The sequence below is a fragment of the Panicum virgatum genome, chromosome 9K, assembly GCF_016808335.1.
Source record: "Panicum virgatum strain AP13 chromosome 9K, P.virgatum_v5, whole genome shotgun sequence".
Taxonomy (NCBI): domain Eukaryota; kingdom Viridiplantae; phylum Streptophyta; class Magnoliopsida; order Poales; family Poaceae; genus Panicum; species Panicum virgatum.
This window is the reverse complement of record NC_053144.1, coordinates 55,629,082-55,640,572: the sequence shown is the minus strand read 5'-3', so window position 1 is coordinate 55,640,572 and position 11,491 is coordinate 55,629,082. Positions and strand designations below refer to the sequence as shown.

At 48.7% G+C, this 11,491-nt stretch overlaps 1 protein-coding gene across 1 annotated transcript; it reads right to left on the bottom strand.

Moving 5' to 3' along the window:
- Positions 1 to 1,747: 1,747 nt before the first annotated feature.
- Positions 1,748 to 3,220, bottom strand: LOC120652489 (ocs element-binding factor 1-like). The gene has a single exon (XM_039930334.1). The coding sequence runs from the start codon at positions 2,693 to 2,695 to the stop codon at positions 1,994 to 1,996; it is 702 nt and encodes a 233-aa protein (XP_039786268.1). The 5' UTR covers positions 2,696 to 3,220; the 3' UTR covers positions 1,748 to 1,993.
- Between the last annotated feature and the right edge of the window lie 8,271 nt (positions 3,221 to 11,491).

The following is an 11,491-nucleotide window of genomic DNA, read 5'->3' as shown; positions in this document are numbered from 1 at the left end:
AAAAATAAAAAAGACGCTCACTCACGCGGGTTAAATCGCGGCGATATGCGGGCTTGCGGCAAAGCCTGCCCCGCTTGCATCCCTATTCACCATCCCTGTAATTCTGCAGGGTTGGTCACCTTCTTCTGACTAAATAAATGAAGAAACAAATTTCATGATGTAAAGTACATATTTACGTACTCTCTCCATATAGAAAATAGATAACGTTTAGGACAGCGACACGGTCTTTAAAGCATAACTTTGACAAGTGATATATGTATATTTTTATGAAAGTATTTTTTATAACAAATCTATTCATATAATTTTTATTTTTTCAAATACAATAACTTAAATGTTATTTATGATTTATATTCCCAATGTTTGACTCAAACCTTGTCCAAAACGACATCTAAATCCTATATGGAGGGAGTACATACTGACTAGGTTTTAAAAAACGCTAGACGCTAGGTGAACGCTAGCCTATAGTTTAGAGTTTTTTGTGATTAAACGTAGATTAAGCATCTTTTGTGATTAAACGACACTGTGATTAAACGCAACGCTAGGCCAAAGTTTAGCGTTTAATCAAGATTAAACGTAGTTTTAAAACGTTTTTTTAAAACAGGGTTACTGAGACGACAAAATAAGACTATTTAAGTGCATGGATGCATAGGCACAATTACACAAAGTGGACTTATATTAATAATTAGTATTAGTTGGTCATAAATCAGAATCATGTACTGTCACCAAACATGTGTTGCTGGTGAATTATCGGACTAAAGAGTGAATGTTTTTGACAATTGTCCTTTTTGTGTGTGTTTTGGAACATGTTGTATATATAGACCAGACAAATCTTTTTCGAACGTAAAAACGGAAGCATCTTCAAAGATGGAGCTAATATAATCCGCCCCACAGTCTGAAGAATTGGACGTCCAAAAAAACGGAAGCCATACACGACGCAGGCGCAGAGGATCAGGTCGCCCTCACCGCCGCTGCAGGCCCTTCTGATGGCCTCACCACCACCGACCTGTTTAAATCTCTTGACAGCGACGGCTGATTTATTTTCTTCCAATCGGATGCCACTATGCTACTCATAACCGCAACGTTCACGAGGCTTGACCGGACAATAATTTCCTGCCGCTCTTGCGCGTCGCGGGGCCTGATTGTGCTGCCGCTTTTCCGGGCTAAACTGGCGTGCCCGGAACACAGGAGAACAGCCGAGTAAAGCCAGAGGAGGTGATGATGATCTTCATCGCCTGCACATAGAATTTCCATATGAAGCACGGCTAGCTACATGCCTAGTACATGCCCGGCCTAGAATAGATTCACTACGCTCAGCACCACCATAAATGCCTCAGCTAGACTATCTTGGGGCCGTTTGGTTGCGCGTTGTAAAATTTTTGAAAAGACATCTTTCTACATTTGAAGTACTAAACATAGACTAATCACAAAAATAATTACAGAACTTGTCTGTAAATCGCGAGACGAATCTAATGAGCTTAATTAATCCGTCATTAGAGATTGTTTACTGTAGCAATTTAGCGTCTGATTACAGTCTAATTATGTTCATTAGATTCGTCTCGCCATTTACAGACAGCAGTCGCAATGCGTTTTTTATTTCGTCTAGATTTAAGTCTCCATGCAGGTGCCGAATTTTTTTTTGGAATTTTGGATTTTGGAACTGAACACGGGCTTGGCCGACAATTTTGTCACCTTTTCTCCTTGCCAAGCAACATGACATGAGGTGAGGTGAAACTAGTAAAATATATGAGTGAAGCATTTGCATTATTTACTTCATTTTTCTTGCTTTTGATGCAGGCGCGGAGAGAGAGAAGGCAAGTTCATTGCTGCTTTCTGGAAAGCACCTGAAATGCTACCACTCACATTATCACAAGTTACCGTGTGTCTAAGATTTATAAGATGTGCAAGCTTAGAGCATCTCCAGCCCAAGTCTCCAAACAGGCCCCCATCCCATTTTTTATGAGTTTTGGATTAAAACTCAACTCCAATGGAGGCCTTATTTGGACTCCCATTTTGCATGGGCCTCCAAATTGAAGGCCCAAGTCCCTGGAAATAGAGGCCACCCATTTCCAATAAACGAATCGGCTTCTCCTTCCTGCTCGCGACGCTGGCCTCCGCGCCGCCCCTCCCTGCGCGGCCGCCCTCCTTGCGCGCGCCGCCCCTCCCTGCACGCCATGGCGCAAGGACCAGGGGCGGGCTCGGGCCATGGTGGCGAGCTCGGGGCTGCGTGAGGGCGGATCTCGCGAGGAGCTCCGCAGACACAAGGACCGCACAGAGGAAGACGACAAGGACCCGCGCAGAGGACCGGCGCAGCACGGGCCGCAGCGACGGCGGCGGCGTTGGTGTTCATGCAGGCGAGGATGTCGTTGAGGGAGGCGAGCCGCGCGGCGAGCTCCGCGGCCTGGGTGCGGAAGATGGCGTTCTTGGCGTCGACGGCGAGGAGGCCGTGCGTGGTGAGGCCGAGCGCGGTGGCGACGTGCGCGTTCTCGCGGCGCAGGTGCGCGGCCTGCGCGGTGAGGTCGTCGAGGTGGCGCTGATTGCGCATCCGCGAGCGGCGCGCAGACTCGCGGTTGGAGAGATCCGCTTGGCGCAACGCTGCTCCATGAGCGCGCAGCTCCTCCTCCGTGCCCGCGGCGGCCGCGAGGGTCGCGGAGAGCGAGCCCGAGCTGCCGCTCCCGCTCCCGCTCGAGGAAGCCATCGCTTCTCCTTGCTCCTTGATTTCTTCCTCTGTGCAGAATCACCGTCGTTTCTTGCAAGAACATAACAGAGCAGAGCAGCTCCCTACTCCTTGCTCCTTGATTTCTTCTTCTTTTTCCTTACTACACACTACTAGCAGAGCAGAGGAACTCTAGGACGAACGGCAGCATGTGCTTCCCCTGCTGTTGGCTCCGATTGGCACTCCCAATCGGAGCAACCAGCCCGCGGCTTGGGCGGCAGCGGCGTGGTCGAAGGCGGTCAAGCAGGGTGGGATCTTGGGCTGCGGCAGAGGAGTGAGGTGGGAGAGAGAGAGCGGCGGATCTTGGAGGAGCACGCACGGCAGGCGACTTGGAGGAGCGCGTCAGCGGGTGAGGGAGCGGCGACCAAGAGCTAGATAGGGACGGTGAGGGAGCGGCACCGTCGAGCTCTTGACCGGGTGGCGAGAGGTACAAGCCAGCGGCGACCTAGAGGCGCGCCTGAGGGAGGCTGCGGAGGTGGCCGCGCGGGAGTCGCACGCGCCGTACAGCGAGTGCCAGGGGCTGCCTGGAGTCCGCGGCGTACAACCCGACGCGGGGACGGCGGCGGGCACGCGTGGCGGCGGGCGCGGGGACGGCGGTGGCTCACGGACGGACTCCACGGACGGCTTGTCGCTGACAGTGGGTCCCGCTGATTTGCAGGCCGGGATTTGAGAGTTCGGCTGGAGTTGGGTCCGAATTTGGGCCCCTACATCTTGCAGGCCAGATCCTAAATTGAAAAAATAGGGCCTCATTTTGAGTCCGGCTGGAGATGCTCTTAGAAGGACGGCACAGATAGTATATGACGATTCTTAAATGCGAGATTCTATCAGTGCCACCCATTTGGATGGAGATTTGGGTATTTTTGCTTCGCTCGAATAATAATTGCAAAGCGCTCGAGCTCCTTTTGTCACGAACCTAAGCTGAAGATATCATGTTCTCAAAAAGAAGAAAGGAAGAGAGAACTAGAAATATCTTAAACTGAATGACAAGCAGAGGACGACGATTAGAGCAAGCTTCCTATGTTTCACTTGGTGTCACTTTAGGCCTTGCTCGGTTGCAAGGGAGTTGAAGAGGAGTAGATAAGATTGGAAGGGAATAAATCCCCAGTAAGAGCTTGTTTGGTTAATCCCCTCCACAAGGTGATTGGTAGGGATTGGAGGGTATTGAGGAGGATTTTCACTTGTTGGGGATTAATCCCTCCCAACCCCTTCAATCTCCTCCAAACCGAACAAACCCTGAGTTGAAATCCTTCTTGTGTGGAGGGGATTAACCGAACAAAGCTTTATATGTTGCGCAGTGCACGTTCTTACACCTGATTGTATAGGGAAGATTTGGTTTCTGGATGGTTGAGTGGGTTTTATTCTCTCTCTCTTCCCTTGACACATGTTTGAAGTGTCCCGTTACTGTTGAGAACTTCCCATTACCAGGATAATAAAGTAGTAAGTCATATCATTGTTTTAGACGGATGCTTTGCCGTCTTGGTCTGTTAGTTAGGTAGATACTTTGCCACCTTCGAGCTCGAATACCTTATGCTTTCTTGGCGATGGTGTATCTTTTAGCAGGTTCAGTTGTTTGGTCGGGTCTAGGTTCGTGGGTTCGTGAGTTTCTCCTTCCGTTGTTCTTGCTATTCTTGTGTTGTGTTGGAGTCGCGTGCCACTTGCTGGGTGATATTTGTAACGGTCTTAATAGCCTCTACCTATTAAGATTTATATCAGTCATTTTGCTTTCCTCTTAATGAAGAAGTCTAAAACTATACTACACTTTCAATGCAAATACCTTCACCAACCACAGCATTCCGATTTCCCATGATCCGCATCGGCTATCTGCATCCCAAGCGAAATCGGCATTCCTGGGAATATTAATATGGTTTTGGCATGTACGAAGCCCCCTAGAGTGCTGACTGCTCTCTGCTGACACTGAAATGTCGAAACCGAGCAGCAGAGTCGTCATTTGTACTATACCAGCGAGGGGTGTACCCCAGGCACGTATAGATCCCCAAACCTGTGACTTTTGCGGGCACAGTTCCGTGTCCCCTCCGGTACCACGGGGGCCTCCCTCCTCTCCGCCAGCAGCCGTTGGCGCTCGAACCGCCGTGGCCCGTGGTCCGCGCCTGCGCGATGACGACGAGGACGGACACGGTTTCCCGTCGAAAAGGACACGAATCCACGCCGTTGCCCCTGCCGGCGATGGCTGCCTCTGCCACCCAGGCCCCGGAGGCGGAGGCGCTCGTCGTACGGGATTGGAGACAGACAGCTGGGATCCCGCGACGCGTAGGCGCAGCCAGTAGCAGCCCGACACGTGTCGGGGCAATCGTTGGCGCGGCTGGTGGCGCGCGGCAGCGAGAACATCGGGAGCGGCAGCGACAGTACGCCTAGGCTAGGGCGCGTACGTGTGCTCCGCACGTGAGGTCGAGCTGCCCGAGATGCCGGGGCCGAGGACGCTGGCCCCGCGAGCAAGGAAATTAACCCAATATACGCGCTGCTTATATCCTAGGATAGCCAGACCGGCTCGGTTTGAAAACTGGAGGCCTGAACAAAACGAGGCCACGGATTGACCCGGTGCCCACTGCTAACTGCCCATGACGCGCAGCAGGCTGTTGGCAGCGGCAGCCTCTGGATGCGAAATGGGACAGGGCAGAGCACGGGAGCCGGCACGCTTTCCCAGCTCCCGAGGCGCACGACTGCACCCGGGACTGGCATACATGCGTACCGTCGTCCAAAGGCAGGCGACGGGGAGGGGTCAAAAGGGAAAAGGTAAGCGCTTGTTGTAGGCGGTCATTTCGGCCGTGTTTGGTTTTGTGTACTAGGAGTACTAAAATTTTTTTACCGCTAATTAAAGTGTTAAATAAAGCTAGTTTATAAAATCAACTCCAGAACTCCTGTGCTAGGTACCCTGAAGAATCTAATAATGTCTTTGATCGTGTGATTAGAGGATGGTTACTGTAGCATCACTGTAGCCAGTCATCAATTAATTACCGTCATTAGATTCATCGCGAAAAGTTATACTCATCCCTGAAAATTTTTACAAATCGATTTCATTTAGCACTCCATAAATACGAGATTTTTTTTTCGACTTGCGTGCACTAAAAAAACTCTAGTGAGAACCAAACCCGGGTTGGCTGCTGCGGGCTCCGCGACTTGATAGTAATTCAAAGACAGCAAATGTCTTGTTTATTTTGACCATTAATTAAAGATATTAAATTAAATCTAATTATAAAATCACCTTCATAACCATGGGTACTATAGCAATACTGTAGCCAATGAAGACTTTGACTGGATGATTAGAGCATGATCACTATAGCATTATTGTATCTAATCATATATTAATTAGGCTTATTAGATTCGACTCGCAAAGTTACATCCATCTCTATTTTTTTGAAAATAGATTATATTTAGTACTCCATACGTACAAAATTTCCTTTTTCGAAAAAAATTCACAAGACCAAAAGAAAATACTTACTGTAATCCAGTTGCTGCTCCCATTCAGTCTATTTCTTGGGATAATAATATACAATGCATGCGAGCATCATTTTCGCTATGATGGTTTGGACATGGAACAACAACTTTGAAGGTCGAGGGTTCTTCCACTCGTTTTAAGAATGCAAACCGGGGCGCCTGCTTGGGAGACGAGACACGCAAAGTACGGCACCTTACGATCATCACAAGGAACGTCTCGTCTCTGCTCTGCAGAAGATCCGAACCTTCCTTTCATCCGCAGCGGGGAGAGCCGGAGAGGGCAGGAACGAGCAAAGGCAGCTCGGCCCGAGGAATGCCGATGGATATATCCTAATGGTCGCTTTGTGCGCGCTCGCTTGTCTGACATCCCATGCGCGGACGGGCATGTGCGCCGCTACGGCGCCACCCGATGTATTACTAGGCGTGGTAAACGATTTAAAATTTTGGATTAGAAAATTTAAAGGCCGGACTCTAAAATGATCGGACTTTAATTTTATATAATTTTAAAATAAATAATTTAAGAGTCTTGTTGGACTGTAAAGATGCCACTAGAGTCATGGCCCATTACCACCTCTAATTGTGCCGCGGCAACCACGCGGGGAAAGGGGATGCAGCCTGCTGGGATAGACGGGCCATGTTTGGTTAGGGAGTGAAAAGGTTTTCATGAAAACTTTTCATCCCTTTGACCATTAATTAAAGATATTAAATGAAGTCTAATTACAAAGCTACCTCCACAGCTATAGTACTGTAGCTAATGAAGCATTTGACCGTATAATTAGAGGATGATTAGAGGAATGTTACTGTAGCATTACTGTTGCAAATCATAGATTAATTAAGCTTATTAGATTCAGCTCGCAAAGTTGTATATACCTGTGAAAATATTTCACAAATAAATTTTATTTAGTACTTTATACATACATTCGTTTTTTAAATAAATTTCAGGGGCCAAACCAAACATGGCCACGGATGCAGTGAATGAGTGCGATCGAGTTCGTTCGAGAGTTGCAGTGGAGTTGGTTACAGTCTTACGGATGGTTCCTGCTGCTGCCTTACTGGAGATTGATGGCCTGAAATATTACTTTACACGGGCCAACTAACGGCCACATCAATATCCAAACACTATCTGCTTTTTTTTGGATAATAACATTACTGCCTGCTTCGTTTAGTGTGCACCGCACTCGCCCTTCCACTGGGAAAAACGCTGGCGTGCAGTAGGTTAGGGTGTGTTTAGTTCGCGAAAAATTTGCAAAAAAGTTGTTGCAGCACGTTATGGTTTTATTTGGCAACTATTATTCAACCATGGAGTAATTAGTTTTAAAAAATTCGTCTCGTCATTTACAACCAAACTGTGCAATTAGTTATATTTTTAACTACATTTAATACTCCATGCATGTATCGTAAGATTCGATGTGATGTGCATCAGTGAAAAATTTTGGGAATTTTTCGCAGAACTAAACACACACAGTAGTAAACTGATGCAACTGCGTGGAATAGAGCAGAGAAATTCTGCAGCTTACCAGGAGGAAGGCTGCTCCTCGACGGCCGGAGATAAGAAGGGCCCTGGCCCGTGGCGTACGGCGGCAGGCTCTTCTGCACTCAAGCTGTCGAAGTCGTCTAAGGTGAATGTCTCGTTATCTGGTCGAAAGGAGGAAGAAGAAGGTCCGGCGCCCGCATCGGGGTAGAATCCTACGCAAAAAATGTGGATGTTAGCGTACGCTCGTATATTTCGTAATGATATGTAGAAACCGAAATACGAAACATAAATTAACCTGTGTAGGCCGGTATCTGTGGCCCCGGTACCATCCCTGGATACGGTCCGCCAACTGGTGCTGCCCCTCTAAACATTCTAGTATGGCCGAACGCAGTAGCTGGATCGTATCCTGTATGTGATATTAGTAAATATGTATGAACACTTGATGTAATTTTAAAGAGATATGTACGTTACCTGCACTTGGGAAGAACTGCGACGTCGGCCCGTGCATGGTCGACGGACACGGGAACGACGACGAGGCCTGAGACGACCCGTGGCTGTCTTCGTACTGCACACGGCTTCCGAAGTTGTGCGCTATCTGACGCAACTGATCACGCTGCCTCGACCATGCCTCTGTCTGCTCAAACTGGGTCATTGGGGATCCGGCACGTACCCTCGTCAGGTAAGTCGAGCAGTCCGTCTCCATCATGTTGCAAAGGCGAAGCTACATCAATTCAGTAAAGTTACAAACACATGAATTATCTTATGAATATGATTATATATATATATGCAAATATGATCAAGAGACTCACCGCGCCAGCTAGTGCCTCCACATGGTGCCGGGCATAGCCATCCTGAGGCCTCGCCTGGTGTGGCTGCGGGTGAGTGTCAACAAAAACCAGACGAGCCTGAGTCCGGGGTAAGTACCAGATGAGGTAAGCCCTAAAGAAGCTATCTGTGTGTGGTCCTGTTGGATGGACCAAGTGCTCGTCTGCCTGTTCCCATTGGTCCACCCACGGCTGGATCTTGGTGAGCCAATCATCAGAGCACGGCAAGCCATTCCTTGACAACCTACAAAGTGGACCACGAAGAATCGTTAGATTCGACACGAATGTATGAGCCAAGTTCATTCATAATTATCTGTGGTCCTGGCGACTGACACGCTCCAACGCGGTGGGCACCGGAAACTCCTGGCGCTGCCCAAACTGTCTCCTGACTCTCCAGGGGCAATATGCCTCAACCGCGATGTCATAAACCAGGACGGCGGAAGTAAGCCACAGGCTCGCATTCGCGGAGCAGTGCGAAGACAGGCCTGCTGGTGCACGGGTAGCCACAGCCTCTGGGCTGTAAGGCTCCCAGACAACGTCCTCGGGCGTCAGCATGTCGAGCTCCGAAACAAACTCAGGATATGCGCGTTTAACCCGCGCATGTGCCCAGGACCTCTGCATTCCGAATAAGTAAAATTAAAAGTGCGCTAATGCATCATGTAACAATGAATAACAAAATTAGGTTTGTTGCGAACATACCTGACGCCAGATCCAGATAGTTCCCATAGTGGGCCTCTCGTCCTCCTCGTCGCCGTACATGCCCCCGTGGTAAGGCTCGTGGCTGACCAAGGGGCGACCAACGGCTAGCCTCTCGTACGACCAAAGCTGTAGCAGTAGTGGGCACCCTGACAGGATAGCGTTCCCATGTGTCTTCATGCACCCATCGCAGAGTCCACGGTAAGTGGCTGCAAGTACCGCATCACCCCAGCTGTAGGGCGGTACGTCCTCGTCCCCATCCGCAATCTCCCGTGCATACGGAAGGAGAATCCTATCGACCGAGTTGCCATGAGTTTACGACTCTGAATTCTCGTTTCAATGAGATTGCCCATAGTCTCACAGCATCTTTTACGGCTTCAATGTTTGGATATGTTGCACCTTGCACTACCTCATTCCCTCTGTACTCCCACTCCTGATTTCGTACATCTTCTGCGACATGACTGCCAAAACCATACTCTTTCCACTCTTTTGGCAATGAGTACTGCTCGTCATCAGATGAGTCCTCATATTCTTCCATCTCTATTGCGGTTTGGTCTTCTGCCTCCATCTCGTCCAGAATGCTATGTATCATCTCTCCCTCATCAGCAAGGCCCTGTGGTCCCATGTTTTGGTTCTCTGTCTCTTCTGACTCATCTTGCTCAACATAATTGGTCTCTCTTCGAATACTCGGAGTTCCTTGATCTACACAATGTTGGATTTCATTTTGTGTCTTCTCCCGGATTTGAACAAGAATGGCCAGAGGCCACCCACGCTCTAGAGCTGCTTGCATGTACTTCTGCCAGTCATCAGTGCTGTGTATCATCATTAATTCCCATAATTCACTTTCTACCTCCCAATTAACAAGAGACTGGACAGTGATCACATGTGTCAACGGATCAACATGGAACCCACACTGCAGCCACTTACATATGGAACCAAAACTCCTTTCCAGAGGTTTATCTATGCCGCTAGATGTGCGCTTAAAGGCAGAAAGATCTACTCCATTTGGCCCATACATAACATTGTATTCACCATAAAATACTTGAAACTGCATCTTGCTCGACATATCTGTATATCACATAATATTTATCGAGTTATACTCTTTACTTCACTACCTTATTCAATAATCCGTAAAAACTAAGTATGAAATTCAATTACAACGTATAAGTATTCATAACTACGTGATGATACTCAAATTCTATACTGCATAAATGGTTCTACTAATTTTCTAAACTAATTTACTACTACGTAACTAAAAACTAAAGTATCATTGAACTCCTACTTAAATGGTTCTACTATAGCACTAATTAAATCAAATTACTCATATTAAAATACGTAGTACTTAAATATAACAATATTTAAACTAAATGTACTAACCTGCAGATCACAAGTGCCGAATCCGGCAGGGCTTCGCCGCTTTCCTTCTCCTCACTCCTCTCTTTTTTTCTGGATTTTTGGTGGAATTTTCGGGCTCAAATGAGGAGGGAAGGGGAGGGCTTGAGCTTATATAGGGGGTACCCCCGGTCGCCCGCGGGGGGGGGGGGGAGGGGGGGGGGGGGGGCGACAGGCTCCCTGCCGCGCCCGTGGGCTGGGCCCAGCGGCGGTCGCCCGTGGGCTAGGCGACAGGCCCCTGTCGCCCCCCAACGGGCGACAGGTTTTTTTTTTCAGGGACCTTATTGCGAATTTGAAAAAAAAAATTCACTTAAGGCCTGTCGCCCTATGGGGGCGACCGGGGGTATTTTTGAAATATTTCAAAACGGACATATATTTTTGAAATTTTATTTTTTAAAAAATATAAAAATGAAAAAAGTTCGTGTGGGTTCGTCGCGCTCGCTCCTCGGTCCAATTTACGGCCTGCCTTCTATTCTACCTTCTCCTCCTTATGGGCCCCGTTCAAATGTCGCCGCGGCCCAGCTAGTGGCATGGAGAGAGGTAAACCTGAATGGACCCTGAGAAAAAAAGAAAACAACTTGTACCGATGCGGCTGCACGGAACTAACCCACGTCACATCAGTACATCACCGTCCCCGGCCGCATCAAAATTTCAAAACGGCTCGGGTCACGTATACGTGGATAACTCCTAGTAGACCCAAACCCCACGAGGCGACGTCAAGCGCGTACACGAGACGCGACCATGTGTCGTTGTCGCACCGTCACGTAGGAGCTGTTCCACAGGGCGGGCGCGGCGCGGATCGCAGGCTCTTGACAAGAAAATCAATGGAGCTTTACACATGTGCACCTCTGGAAACTGCCACTTCGGTTCGCGCCGAGACCCTTCCAGAGCAAAGAAAGCCGGCCCGGGCCCCGGCCACCAGCTCAAAAACCCCGCGAG

Excerpts from the sequence above, each read along its gene's own strand:
- LOC120652489 (XM_039930334.1), bottom strand. The coding sequence starts at position 2,695 with ATGGCTTCCTCGAGCGGGAGCGGGAGCGGCAGCTCGGGCTCGCTCTCC.